Here is a 15,279-nt window from a genome sequence, read left to right on the forward strand (position 1 = left end):
AAAGCAAGCTTTATTTGAGCCTCCTCCTTATTGAAAGTCCCCTTGCATCTATTCCAAAGACAAAAAGGCAGAGGAAAGAAAGAAGAAAGAGGAGAGTAATTGTTTCTTTTGCATTGGAAATCTGCTATAACTGGCCACACCCCTCACTAATGACTTCACAGTGAGGTGAAGCTTCACAGAAGCCAGGACTCAGATGCCCCCAGATCACCTCTCATGATGGCAGGGTGGCTTTGAAACTATGCCTCATTCAGGGCCTCCAGGGGAATTCTATATCTGGCCTTGCCCGTCACCTCCCTTCCTCCCAGATGAGCACTGACCCACAGCTTAAAGAACTGGTCCTAACCTTTCCCCCACACTCATGATTATTCTGTTCTGTCAACCATCACTCTAGATTTCCTTCAATCAGGCCAGCACCAGACTTTTCACAGGAGGTAGGTGTATTCCTTGTCCTTCGAAAACCACTATTTTTGAAAAATACATCCTGTGAGGCTATACCTTCTGCTGTTCTCTCTTTAATTTGTGAAAATTTCAACTTCTGTTTCCACTATAACCTTCCTTTTTCTAGAATTATGAATCAAATGGGGTAAGATATCATAAAACTGCATAATTTACACAGAATTAATATTTTTGAACAAGAAACACCATCTACTGCTAGGAAAAGATCTGGCATGCTTTTGGCCTTAAACAGAATCAGATATATATATATTCATTCTTAGTTCCTAGTTAAGCAGTTTCTGTGAATATTTTATCTTACTCTACATCATGTTTTTAGAGCATAGGAATCTATCTTTTGTATTATTATCACTTTCGACTCTGACACATTGTAGCAATAAATATTTGTTTAAAAAGCTTTAAAAAAAATACAGAACCTCTGACCTTCTTTTCTCTGTGCACTGTGAAGTCTATCCACTAGGTGGCAGCACATGACTTTAATGACAAGCTTCCACCCTTACTGAAGTCACAGTTGTAAGGAGCATGGGTTCCCACCAGTAATAGACCAGGGGCTTATGATTGTTCTCAATAGTAACTCTTATTCAAGAAACCTGATTACAATTCTGCCCTCAAAAGTAGCACCTGCATTTTAAGCACTGACTGGATTTTTACATGAAATTTACACATTTTGATTTAAACATACCTTTGCATAAAAGGTATACATTCTTGCTCTTTTTTGAAATTAGTTTGTTGAACACTTGCACCTGTTTTTAGATCAGATTTTCAGCACATGCCTGATGCCAGTACTTAAGGAACAAAGGTGGGAGGATTATAGAGAGACGGAGGCCAGTCTAGTCTCCCTAGCAAATCCCTAGCCAGTCAATACTACACAGCAAGACCCTGTCTCAATTAATTATTAAGATAAAATTGATTGCAGCATTCTCTTGGCAATGAGACTGTGTGTCAGGAAGGATCATCATTGGCAAGTTGGATCAAACACTGGACCTCATCCACTTGTAGTGTTGGGACATGTAATCGATATATTTATTGTATCTACACCTTCAGTTGGAGGTTTAAATGCACTTAATGAGCATCTCATGCTGGTCTTTAGCAACTCAAGTAGTTTGAGTGCAGCTGCTGTTCAACACAGAACAGTGTTGAACTTGTATAAGCCAGACTGACATTGATAGTTCCTTGCTTTTAAAATATAGGAGCTCTTTGATTTCTAAAAACATATCATGGGGCTAGAGGGATGATTTGGTGGTTAAGAACCACTGGCCGCTCTTCCAAAGGACCGGGTTTGATTCCCAGCTCCCATATGGTGGCTCGCAACAGTCTGTAACTTTATAACTTCAGTCTCAAGTGACCCAATACTCTCTTCTAGCAATAAGAATGCACATGGTTCACAGGCATACATACAGACAAAATACCCATCCATACAAAACTAAAAACAAAGAAAATAAAAATATACCTAGTTCACATTCTAGTTTAATGTATTCTTTTAATAATTTAATTTGCATTGGTGTTTGCCTGCATGCATGTCTGTGTGAGGGTATGAGATCTTGGAGTTATAGACAGTTGTGAGTTATCATGTGGGTGCTGGGAATTGAATCTGGGTCCTCTGGAAAAGCAGTCAAAGCTCTTAATCACTTAATCTCCAGCCCCTAGTCTAATGTTTCTTGCTCATACTGCAAGCATTGATAATATCTTAATCTCCTCCTTCAGTCTTCACTAAAGTACTGAATATGTTATTTTAATATTTTCCTTATTCTCTTTTCTTTTTCAATTTCCAGTCCATCACACACTAATGTGCAAACTATCAGATTGTTCTTTATGATGAGTAAAGTACTAACAGCTTCAGGGAGACCCTGCCTCCTAGCCTTGTATTAGTTACTTTTCTGTAGCTGTGATAAAACACCATGATCAAGGCATCTTATAGAAGGAAGGGTTTATTTAAGCTTATGGTTCCAGAGGAGTAAGTGTCCATCATGGAAGAGAGGAGCAACAGCAAGCAGCAGGCACGGCAGCAGAGTTCAGAGAACTCACATTGTGAGCCACAAGGACAAAGCAGAGAGAATGAAGTGTGAGTATTTGTGGCCTTAAGCTCTCAAAGTCCATCACAGTGACATACCTCTCCACCAAGGCTGTACTTCCTAAACCTCTCCCCAAACAACACCACCAGCTGGGCCCAAGTGTTCAAATACCCAAAACCATGGGGGGCATTCTCATTCAAACCACTATAGTCTTCATACTGGCAAAGAAGCAAACATACATACAGTGTCCAAAGTAAAAATTCAGGTGGGAGAAATGGCTCAGTGGTTAAGAACACATTCTGGTCCTCCAGTAGAGCCAGCCTCACTTCCTAGCACCTACAACAGCTGACAAGCAGCTTTAACTGCAGTGGGATCCAATGCCTCTGGACTCCATGGCTCCTGAGCACAGGTACACACACACACACGCACACACACACACACATACACACACAGGAGAGAGAGAAAAAGACAGAGACAGAGAGACAGAGACAGAGAGACAGAGAGAGACTTTAAAATAATAAAATTTCTTAAAATGTTTCACGAATTTATAGTCCACTAGAGACATGGTCAGCCTGAAGATGCAGAAAGCAATAGGTTCCCTAAACATTTTCATCTGTGTGGTCAAGGTATCCAGGCCTCTAGTAAAACGCCTATGATCTTCTCAAGGCCTCGTGGCCCCAGCAAAACTGACTGAAAGTTCCCTTTCACACAGCTTACTGTGTTGTGCTTCTGGTGGGCTCTGTTTCCACAGGAGTCTGTATCACTTGCATCTGATGCTTCTGGTGATGCATTTTAAAGTGGAAACAAATACAAGTGCCCAAACAAAATAGAAATATGTTTTTCCTATAGAAAAGAAACCCAGTGGGGCAGTTTAGAGATCTAGACTAATGGTTAAATGCAGAAATGCTTGTATATTAAGCTGATACTTAAAATATGGATGTACATTTGTTGCTGACATGGGAATGTCCTAGGATATCATTTCAAGCAGAAAAAAAAATAGAATTGCATATGTAAATCATTAATTCAAAAACGTTCTTTTTAACATTAACAGTAGTTATCTAAGCACTGGGATTAGTAATGGGCAATTTTACTCTCCACTTTCCCATGTGCTTTGCATGTTTTACAATGAGCATACACTATTTACATGATTATTATGCAAAGAAAAAAAACGTTGGGGGCTTGGGAGAAACTCAGCAGATGGAGCCACCACTACAAAAGCCTGAGTTTAGATTCCCAGAATGCATGAAAGCCAGGTAGATATGAGGACTACTTTGTAATACCAGGGGACTGGCAGGAAGGGCAAAGACAGGAGACACCCCACATGGAGCTGCCTAGCCAAGCTAGGTGAATCAGGGAGCTCAGGGTTGAGCAAGACACCCTGACTCAATAAGTAAGGTAGAGAGAATCAAGGAAGACACCAGACACCAACCTCAGGCTTCTGTGTACACCTACATACACAGACGCCCTCAAACATAGGCATTCCAAACAAATAAAAAAGACCCTGAGAAACCATCTTCAATAATTCAAAAGCAGGCCGAGCTGGTAAAACTTACAATCTGTACATTAGACTTCAACCCTTGGGTTTTCTAAGTTGCCCAGTGACACCGTCTGCATAGCAACAGTAAAATGAAGTGCACTGAGCGAAACAGTAATGAGGATAGTGGTTCCTTTTGGTTTTTAAGCCCAGTCAATTTGAGTTGTGCATCAAGCTCTGTTTTCTGGGAATTTTTAATGTTACACCTATAAGAGACAGAGCAGCCTCACCCAAGGCCTCCTGCATGCTGTGCACACACAGATATCCGGATTGCAATCATTGATTAGCTCCAGTAGTCCTTGCCCCCTTTTCATTCTGTCTGGTGGAATCACACATTAGACTTTTCTGTTGGGAGATAGAAGGATAGTAAGACCTTGGTCTCATTGCTTTTCTCTTTAAAATGGACAGAACAATGACTTCTTTACAGTATCAAAGGACACGGAAAGGAAAATGAAATCGCTGATAGGGGCCGTGTTGCCAGATTGAAAGCAACACGAGGAACACCGGGACACAGACTTAGCTCCAAATCACAAGCCTATGCAGCTGGTGTGTGTTTCATAGGCAGATGCTGTCTATCATCTTTGGCCCTGCCTACAACACCTGGAGCCACAATGGCCTAAGAGGTTGGTTGCTACTTCAAACGGCCCCAGAAAAATGAGAAAAGCAGGTGTTAGAAGGAAGGAGGAAGAATTGCCACCACAAAGATGCATTGTGAGAAAGGCAGCCAGAATGTCACCATGTTCTTAGACCTTGAGTGAGTTTTAATATGGTCCCATAAACCATACAGTACTAAAGGACTTTTCAAAATAGACTAAATGTGGTTTCCTTGAAATGTCAACTTATAGATTCCCAAACATCTACAAACTAAGTATTTTAAACTTCTCACAGACAGAAAAAGAAAAACCAAGTAATTAAAAACAAAAAAGCGGGGCATGGTGTTTGCATGCTTTTAATCCCAGCACTCTGAAGGCAGAGGCAGGTGGATCTCTACCAGTTCAAGGCCATCCTGGTCTGCATAGTTCGAGGCAAGCCAGGGCTATTTAGTGAGACCCTATCTCAAAAACAAACAAGAACAAACAAACAAACAAACAAACAAACAAACAAACAAAAAACCAGAATAACTTATTCAATTAGAGCAAAAATGTTGCCTTTACTTGGAGAAACGGTCATTCTGAACACAAATTCACACCACCCACAGATGCAAACACACACACACACACACACACACACACACACACACACACACACGGAGGGGGGGGCAAGGCAGCGGCTGGGGAGGAAGGGGTTGTATCATTCCCTTTGAAATGGCATCTTTCCTATCCTCCATCTTCACAGGTGGAGGGAATTTGGGGTAGAATGCTCTAGGTTCATTAGTCCCGCTTGGTTTTTTCTGAACTAGGTTGAATTACACGGTGCCAGAAGCCCACTGGGAACTCCTCCTTGCTTGGGTTTCTGGTCAGCACCTGGATCAGCTCAGATTGCCTTGGAGACTGGTCCCTCATACTGAAAAGGCAGCTGACATTGATTGACTCTTATAGTTTGGGTGACTTGTGGTTTCTCTCACCATGTAGATAGATGAGTTTCCCATTTCTGTTTCATTCTGAAGGGATTTAGTGGCACTTACCACAATGAGCCTTGTATAATACCCTTTGTCTGTGAGGATTTGTTTCCCAACACTTTAAGCTTCTTTACACACCCCCAAGTGCCATTTGTGAGCTTTGTTTACTGTGGGATATGCTTTTGTGTCTTTGTTAAGGACTCTGTTGGCAATAGCTTTTGGAATACTCACTCCACTACTCCATAGCTGTGGCTCAGCCCAGCAGCACCTGCTCTGCTGGGCTTCCACCATGACCCTGAGCCCTGAATATTCCTACCTCTAGAGCGTCTCAGACTTTAAATATGTCATTGGGCTGATTATATCCGGTTTATTGGGAACTTTCAGTGAATTTTGTGTATGAAAACATACTTGCTTAAAGCAATATTATGCTTCGTTAACATTGTGATGATACTAATTATTAATGTCCCTCCTCTTTTGCTCTTAGTTCTGTCAGTACTGTGTCACACTCGGATGAGCCCAGCCATCGAGATGAAGCCTCTCGCCTTACAGTTCGCATGGAAAACACCTACCAGTTAGGTGTGCTACCACTATGCTAAACTTCTAATTCGATGATCTGTGCTAATTTAACTGTAGCCTGGCATTATCTTCAGTCCTAGATAAGTGACCTTAATTTGAGAGAGTCTGTGGTCTTGCTTTGAAAATTTGGAGCAAAGCTTATTTCCTCTTTTAAAAAGGAGAATCTAAAACAAAGCAAAACAAAAAAGCATGAATCTCCAGATGCCACAAATATGCACAATATAACATGATTGCACTCAAGTTCACTGGGTATTTCTGGATGAATATGCATGTGTGTGAAAGAGATGTATATTGATCTTTATCCTTCAAAACCCACCAATGTTGTTGATGGTGGGGAGAAAAAATACCTCAGCCCAGAGGCAGATGACTGTGGTCCCCTGTTGACAGAGATGTTTATCTACTGCCATTGAGGTTTAGGGTCTTTGAAAACAAGGATTTTCACACCTGCCTTTATGCTCCCAGGTGGAGTCTGCAGATAAATACCTTTTCCCATTCTCGTTTCTTCACAGACCTACTTGTTTTCTTTAAGTGTATGCCTGCCTATGATTATCTGAATTCATGTATAATTGCTGCCCTGCACAAATTCCATAGAGACTTACCAAGGAGCAAAGAAGGACTCTGTGGGCCATGGTAATTCCACCTGTGGCCGGTTAGCCCCAGGAAAATTATAACCCATCACCCTACCCTGCTAGGCCTTATAGCCAGTTTTCTCCAATAATCCCAATACTATTGGAGTAACAAACATGGCTTCCCATTCCATCCCTCTCATTGGCCACACTCCAGGTTCATTTTTGAGATGCTGTGATGACTTAGATAAAAGGAGGACAACACACTGTAACTTTAGACACATTTGCACAATGTGAATATTATTGTGGTGGTTGACTGACACCCCCACTCCAATTACAGGCTCCAGAATTAGTCTAGTAGCTTTTTACACTGCGTGTGGTGGACAGTAAATGTTCCTACTATCCAGCTTGCTTTAGTAATATACCTAAGTCCAGGTGCTGGCTGGCCCTTAGCCCTTTCAGTCAGCAACCTGAGTTTGGGTCAAGTTTTCTCCAACTTGAAATCAAAGTTTCGATCTTTTTTTTTTTTTTTTTTTTTTTTTTTTTTCGGTTGGGAGTAGGGTGTTTGTTTGTTTTTGCTTTGTTTTTTGAAACAGATTTTCTCTGTGTAGCCCTGGCTGTCCTGGAACTTGTTCTATATACCAAGCTGACCTCGAACTCAGAGATCCACATCTTTGCCTCTTGAGTGTTGGGATTCATGTTGTGGGCCACCACTGCCCGGCTTATCAACCAAAGGTTCTTCATTGGCAAGCTATGACTTTGAGTCAAGTGTGCTAAAGAAAGGTCTGGAATCCCATTGCAACAAGATAAAGCAATTTAAATGCAAATGTCTGAGTTTCTTAGATTTTTTTTTTTTTTTTTTAAGTTTCTTCAAGCAAACAAAAGTTTCAGAAGTGCTGACCGACCTTCCTATAAAGGTGACTGACTGTCATCCTCATCCTCCACTCCTGGCCAGAACTACATCAAGCTGACATAAGAAAATCTTTACCAAAGGCCCATGAGCATCTTTCACAGGCAAAATAAACCCAGGAGCAAGTAGAATTGGAAATACATTTTCATTGTTAGAAGAGCTGACTGGCTGCCTTGAAAAGCAGACTTAATCTAGCACAAAAGACTTTCATCATTGAGTCTGGGAAGAGCTCACCACCACTGCAATCATAAGTTATGGTGTGCTTGTCCTTCCATCAAAATGATTACAGCTACCATAAATAAAGCGAAACATGAATATAGTTCATGAGGGGGAAAAAGAATAGAAAAGGGAAGCGGTGTTTCTTAGATAAAGCACCACTTACCTTGGCTCACTAACCACAGAGAGGAGAGAATAGAAAAAAATAACAGGCTGTGGCATCCCATCTGAGCTTGAACGCTAGCTTCAATGGTACCTAGGAAGGTGATATTTAAGCAAAGCATCCTGGAATCCTGGCTGCTTTGTGTGTAAATAACATGATGGACTGCAGATTGTAGGGATGCTGTGAGAATCAATGAGGTGCTGTATGTGCATCGGTTCCCACTCACTGTAACTGCTGCTAAATGGGACAGGCTAAGACCTTCCCAGGGATCACTAAGCATGAAAGCCTCTTGTTTTATTCAATGTGACTCCCATCAATTATGGACTAAGTTTTGCACCCGGCTTTTTCTGGAGCTCAGGTTAAAATTAGATAGCAATTTTTTTTAAAGATGGTGACTATGAGCATCACATGGACGAAAAGAATGTACGGAAGAAAGTATTTATTTTGGCTCATGGTTTAAAGATCCAGTTCATGATGAGGAAGGCACAGCTGTCAAGGACTGCTTGCTCACATCTGGGCAGGTCAGTTAGAAAAAGAGATAAATACGGGTGCCCTGGTGACTTTTTACTTTCCCCCTTTTTATTAAGTCTGGGATGGTAGCCAGTGGGGTGGTGTTATCCATTCAGATTGAGTCTTCTTTCCTCCTAGAGATGCCTAGAGATGTGTTTACAAACCCAGGAAAGTTGACAAGGAAGAGTACCTACTGTAGTAGCCAACTTTGCCACTGCACAGACAGCAGTAAATGAAGCCAACATGATGGAAAATAGTGATTGGTGAGGGGGGAGGGTGCAAATGAGGGACAGAAGGAGAGAAGAAGGAAACAAGGGAAGGAGGGAGAGGAAAAGAGAGACTCGGGGCTCAGTTTCTGTGAGGCTCTCAAGCTCTGTCTCTGGTGTCAAGTTTTCTTTGCTGGAACCCATTGATCCCTCGGGGTCCTTCCTGTGCAGGGCCATTGAGTGTCCTACTTATATCCTCTGCCATCTTGCAGCCTTCACACCCTGGCAAAGTGTGAAGTCTCCTTCCTTCTGAAGACAACAACCTGAACCACTAGCTAAGGAGTGCTTTATGAGTTGGTACACACTGTTCTAATTATTTAAAGTATATTTCATCTCCTTAAATGCAAGCACAAAATAATGTAAAGGGTTACTCTTTCTTGCTTTTGTTTTGGCCTCAGAGAACTCCAGCTGTCCCCAGATGGACCACATTGCCAAGTACAGCTTGAAGTCCTGATCCTCCAGCCTGCATCTCCCAAGTATGGGATGACAGGCTTGTGCCACCAGGCTAGACTTAGAGTAATTCTTGTTATCCCCGTTGGGGAAACTGTGGTGCACTACTCTCCCTTTAATCTAGATTTTTGTTTGTTTGTTTGTTTTTTGTTTTGTTCTCATTTTTTCAGATCTTTTGAATTCTAAAACGTTTTCCTCCTTAGGGAGGTAAATGTCTCAAAATGAAGAAGAAAGGGTTTGTTGATTGCATTCATTGTCGCTGAAAGTAGCTTTGGGAGCTTGCCTTGCCTGTTTCCATCTCTGAATGTCAGCGGATCAATTGGAACTTGTTGACAGATTCTGGATGTGTAGGGAGAAGACCACTAGAATGGAAAGAATGAGTTTTCATTACTAGAGTGAAAAATAGTTTTAAAGATAGAATCGTGTTTGTGAGCTAAAAGGATATGCAGTGTTCAGAAAGGTACAGCAGGCCCTGGGAGCTACTAGGAACCAGGTTCCAAGCATTCCAGATGCTCTTTCTTTGGGTGATGTGTGCAACTTCCTTCCCTCACTGTTGCCTTCCTTCCAACTTGGAGGAAATGTGGCCTCTGGCAGTTCCTAAGGGTTATGAATCATAGCTTTTGCTGCAAGTAAGAGATTGGTTTGTTTTTACACCTACTTCTACTTTGAAATAAAGTAAGAAAGTTCTGTTTTGGCCAGACCTAGAGCCGAGTCATCCCTGAGCTAATATCACCTGCACTCTGCCCTGGGGCTCATGGGTAGCAGTGATAGAGTCTCCTGTTTCATGACTACAAGAGGGAGAGGATCATTTTAGAAGGGTAGATGCTGCTCTCGTGGGTGGGAGGAGGCAGGGGAGCATTGTACTGACCAATATACTGCAATATCCATTTTCTGAATGCAAAAAGGACAGATAGGTTAATGCAAGGCAGAACGGGTTCCCTGGAAATAATACTGGTCAAGTAAGACCATGTGATATGAGTGATTGTTGGGAGAGATGGGAATGAAAAAGGGTGAGGTATCTCTCTGAATGACATAACTCATTTAATTTAGTTCAGGCTAGTGGCTTTTTTTTTTTTTTTTTTTTTTTTTTTTTTTTACTCAAGTACACAGGTAGAAATCTTTTTAAAGATATTGCATTCATTCTTTGAGAATGTCATCAATCATTGTATTTTGACCCCTAACCTCTTCCCAGATCCCACCCCACCCCAAACCCCAATAACCCATTGGCTTCAATATGCACTGCCCATATACTCCTGTGTGGGGGACCATCTTGTGAAGCATGGTGAAATACCCTTAAAGAAAGCAGACTGTCCCTCCCCCAAGAAGACATCAGCGATCCCTGGCTCCTCAGTTAAAGGCGGGAGCACAATGAAAATCATATACAAAATTCACAGGAAGGGGACACAGACACATGTAAGCACCTAGGAGCTCACCATAGGGGAATTTGTCTTTGATCTCAATCTCTGGCCCCTGGGACCAGGAGTGGAACCAGTCATTCACATGTTGGCAACTGCCTGAGATTTCTGCTGAACAGATGTTTTAGCTGCTAGAGTCATTGTATCATGTTTCCTCTTCCTTTATTCCTTCCCCACCTGATTTCTTTTCTTCTTCTCATTTTTTTTTTTTTTTTTTTGGACAGTCTCTCACAGCCCAGGCTGGCCTCACACTCATTATGTATCCAAGACTGGCCATGAAATCCAGATCCTCCTGCCTCCACCTTCTTGGTGCTTATATGCATGTACCACCATGTGTGGCTTTCCTATCCTGACTTAAATTGAACTAAACAAGTCTTATATCATCAAAGTAAAAATTCTTTTTAATGAGCCTCAGGAGGCTGACCTCACTGGACTACAGCCTCCTGACCTCACTGTAGACCAGTGAGTAAAGCCAACGGAACTCCAGCAGGATGAAAGGGCCCTGAGGCCTGGGGATTTGCCTTCCTGGTACATGCCATGGCTTCATCTCAGGCTAGTGACTCTCTCAGCCAAGGCATATAGCACTCTTAAGGGAGCCATCTCCGTGCAGCCCTGCTTGGATCTAATCTGAGCTCCCTTCTGGTCTGCTCAGGCCTGGGGTGGCTTGCTTCTACTGATGGAAGGGAACAACCCTATTGCTTGTGATTTCCCTTTCTCTTTCAGACATCCCAGAAGGGGACTCCCTTAGCCCCTACCTGACATAGACATTAAAAATAAACACTAATAGATAATATTAACTACTAAAGGAGAACTGGAGAGGATTCCTGACTCACACTCTTCCTCTTTATTAATTTTACAATAACCCATCCCCTACATACCAAGCTATGCCACCTTGTATATGCCATGTAGTTGCGTGGACCAAAAACAGATAACAGAAGGATAATGCAGCTAATTCCAGGAATATCAGGGTAAAACCCACTTATCTGAAGCTTTGATCCAAATATGGATGAAATGTGGTTAAGAACATAAATTTTAAAGCCAGATGAATCTTGAGCATCCATTCCTACTTCTGTTACTGTGTAATTCTGGGCTTCTACCTCTATTTTCCCATCTGTGGGACAGATATAACTGTGAGAGTTCCCTCAAAGATCTACTGAGAGATATCATAAAGTAAATACATGCTTATCACAGTCCCTGACATGTAGAATATGGTCAGAAAAAAAGTAACTACTGTTTGGGCAATGATTATTATTTATAAAATGTTTAAGTCCAACTAAAACCAGAAATCAGACCTAAGCATTGAATTAGTCTCTCAGGGGGATAAAACCCTGTCTTGCTTACATTTCTGTTAAATTCTGGAAGTTTATTATTTTTATTCCCGTGTATAAGTTTGTACACACAAGCATGCACGCATGTTCCATAGCACTCAAGTGGAGGCAGGGAAACATTCTGAACTTGGTTCTTTCCTTCGACCTGGGGGGTCTCAGGGATGAAACTCCAATCACCGATCTTGTCAGCAAGCACCAGTACCTTCTAAGCCCTCTCTCTGGCCCCAGCCTTGCTTCTATGCCACTGTAGAGAGTTGCATGGAGACCTTACCTGTTTTCCAGTGGATTAGGATCCAGGAGACCCATGTGTCTGGAGTAAGTGAGAGGTGTTTTGTACCTCGGGTGAGACACGAGGGGAAACAGAACCCGGAAAGTACATTTGAGCCAGAATTGAAACTTGAGTAGACATTTTTAACTGAACAGATGGGGAATGAGGCTCTGTGTCAAAGAGTGGACAAGGCTAAAGACACATAAGCATCTTTACATGCCAGACGGAGCACAAGAGACTGAAGCAGCATGCACTCGGCAAGCTATGGCGGCTGGAACAAGGCCACGGGACCGATAGACACACAGCTATAGATCCATAAAGAAAATGCCGTTTTAAGATCTGGGTTTTTCCAAGCAAGTTTCTCTGGCTGCAGTATGACAGCCCAAGCGGGCGTGAGAGGGGTGTAAACACTGAGGAGCAGGCCCCAGCACTGGCACCTGATGAGGAAGGAGCTTGTGGTGCGAACCTCAGCAGAACTCACTGCATATTCCTTAGGCCGTCTGGGAAATTCAGAGCTTACTATCCCTTGTTCTCTCAGAAAAGCCTGGCACGAATTCAGACTTCTATCTTTCTTAGCTGGAGTTCACCCAGACTACTAATGGGCTTCATGTTTCAGTGTTCTTTTTATGAACCTACAAGGTAGGTGGATGTGGTTAGAAATAACTGACTTCTAAAGAAATTCCATGTGTATTTCCAGAACCCACTAAACATTTTCCCGTGGCCACTGTCGACCGTATTTTGAAAGATGTACTAACTGCCTATCTACAAGAAGCTGAATATGACCCGGAGTTCTGCAGACAGATGACTAAAACAATTTCTGAGGTACAGTACTATTTGCTCAGCATCAACTATAACCACAATGTTTGCTGAATGACAGCCCACTTCCTTCCTTGTGATGAAGGGATTAATTTTTGACATCAGTTAAATGGTAATGTTTTATGAAAATAGGTATTAGATCATCTACTGCATATGTGTATAGGTACATGTGTAGATGAGCTTTTGTCTAAAAACATCACTATGTAATTTGTAACAAATTTATTGCTTTACAAAACTGTTCACTTCTTTTTTTTAAAAAAAAAGGAGATTTATATTTTTATTTATTTGTGCGTGTGGGCACGTGTATGTGACATGTGCAAAGGCTGGAGGAGGCTAGACGAGGGCCTCAGATCTCCTAGAGTTGAAGTTAACAAGCAGTTATGACCTGCCTGATCTGAGTGCTGGGAACCAAACTGCAAGAGCAGAAAGCGCTCTTTACTGCTGAGACATCTCCCCAGCTCCATGCCATTTAAAATAATCTTCCTGTATATTTGTATAATGTGTGTGTGTGTGTGTGTGTGTGTGTGTGTGTGTGTGTGTGTGCATGTTTGTGTCTATGACGTTAGGCATGGGCATGCCACTGCATATGTAGAGGGCAGAGGATATCCTTGGGTGTTAGTCTTCACTGTTCACCTTGTTTGAGAAAGGGTCTCTGTTTTTCACCACAGCAGAAGCCAAGTTAGCTGGGATAGGCCTGCCTCCCCATAGGTATGCTGTAATCATAAATGCCCACTATCATACCTGAATTTTACTTGGGTCTTGGGAAACTTGAACCTAGGTCTTTTTACTTGTACAAGTGCTTTACCATGAACCATTACCTCAACCAAAAACTGTTTCATTGGAAAAATACACATTTCAATGACTGTTTTCTCCCTGCACAGTGACTTCTTTGAGTGTTATCAGTTATACGTATCGTGGTCTTTAAATACATTTAAATACATTTCTATTTTTCTAAACTACAGTGCATTTTACAATAGTTTCTCCTGCTCCGGTTTTTATAACAAACTCTGGGATAAATATTCAGTTCTATTATGTTGCAGGAGATTTCAGAATATATTCCCCTCATTAGATATGAAAACACAAAATAGCCCTGGTTGCAGCATTCTTTAAAGGGTGGCCATCTTTTAATATAGATTTTCATAAGGTATAATAGTCCCTTCAGTTCTGTTCTGCAGTTGACTGTATCTTAGAAATATCCACTTATTGCTAATGTTGTCATTTTGTTCCTGGATGCCTGTCTTGAAAGAAGGTTTACCTATGATATCAATAATGCTATTTTCCTTTTTAAAATTCTTAAGTATTTTTTGAAGTTAGCCTACGCAGGGATGAGCTTCATTTCCGCTATTTCACACACGCGTCAATATGCTCCCCTCTCCCATTGTGTTCCCACCCTCCCTGCCTTCCTCCTCTTGGTCCCCTCCATTCTTCCCAAATTACCCTTTCAGGTTTAACAATTTTGAGATTTAATGTGACTAAAAAACTTCCCCTCCCTTGTTTATTTTGTTTGTCTGTTTTGTTTTTGTTTTACAATTTCTAGGTTATTAAAGCTCAGGTCAAAGAACTAATGATTCCCCGGTATAAACTAATTGTGACCGTTTACATCGGACAACGAGATTGTCAGAGCATACTTATTGGCAGCAGATGCCTCTGGAATCCTAAAAGTGATACCGTTTCGTCCTATGCTTTCAGAAATGCTTCTCTCTTTGCACTTGCAAATGTCTATGCAGTTTACTTCGAGTGACTGAAAATGAGAAGTTACAGTCTTGGCATTTTAAAATCATGAAACAGGCTGTGTCTCTCTGTCCACTAACATTCTGCTGTCAAAAACCTGTGAGAAAAAAAACAAGATGAACAACTGGAAGTTTCCATCATCCTTGTGAGGACTGGTGGAGGGGAGGGGAACCCAAGACAGAACCTTGTTTCTCCAAAACAGAAGTCAAGTGTGGTTCACATAAACATGGGTGCTGCCTAAATATTACTTTGGGTATTAATTGCTTTGATTTCTCTTTTAGTTGGAGAGCTAGAATTCCCTGAACTTATTTTTTGATAAGGTTCTAGAAATATATGGTAACATATTCTGATATATATCATATAGGACAGGGTAATTCAACATGGCACATCAAAATGATGAATGTTAATATACTTCAGTACTGCATATACAATAATACTGGTTATCATTTTACATTTAATAAATTGAGCAGCATTTATTAACTGCAATTACTGTTACATGTACTTGAC

At 41.5% G+C, this 15,279-nt stretch overlaps 1 protein-coding gene across 1 annotated transcript; it reads left to right on the top strand.

Annotated features, from left to right (window-relative positions):
• The first annotated feature begins 279 nt into the window (after positions 1-279).
• Dynlt5 (dynein light chain Tctex-type family member 5) lies at positions 280-14,883 on the top strand. The gene is made up of 5 exons (XM_051188011.1): positions 280-431; positions 2,404-2,515; positions 6,042-6,133; positions 12,923-13,047; positions 14,579-14,883. The coding sequence occupies exons 2-5, from the start codon at positions 2,421-2,423 to the stop codon at positions 14,780-14,782; spliced, it is 516 nt and encodes a 171-aa protein (XP_051043968.1). The 5' UTR covers positions 280-431; positions 2,404-2,420; the 3' UTR covers positions 14,783-14,883.
• The last annotated feature ends 396 nt before the right edge of the window (positions 14,884-15,279 follow it).

The sequence above is a fragment of the Phodopus roborovskii genome, unplaced genomic scaffold (genome assembly GCF_943737965.1).
Source record: "Phodopus roborovskii unplaced genomic scaffold, PHOROB, whole genome shotgun sequence".
NCBI lineage: Eukaryota > Metazoa > Chordata > Mammalia > Rodentia > Cricetidae > Phodopus > Phodopus roborovskii.

Coding starts and splice junctions, on each gene's coding strand:
- Dynlt5 (XM_051188011.1), top strand. CDS start 2,421: ATGGAAGAGAGGAGCAACAGCAAGCAGCAGGCACGGCAGCAGAGTTCA. Junction 6,134..12,922: donor GGAAAACACCTACCAGTTAG/GTGTGCTACCAC, acceptor GTGTATTTCCAG/AACCCACTAAACATTTTCCC. Junction 13,048..14,578: donor TGACTAAAACAATTTCTGAG/GTACAGTACTAT, acceptor TACAATTTCTAG/GTTATTAAAGCTCAGGTCAA.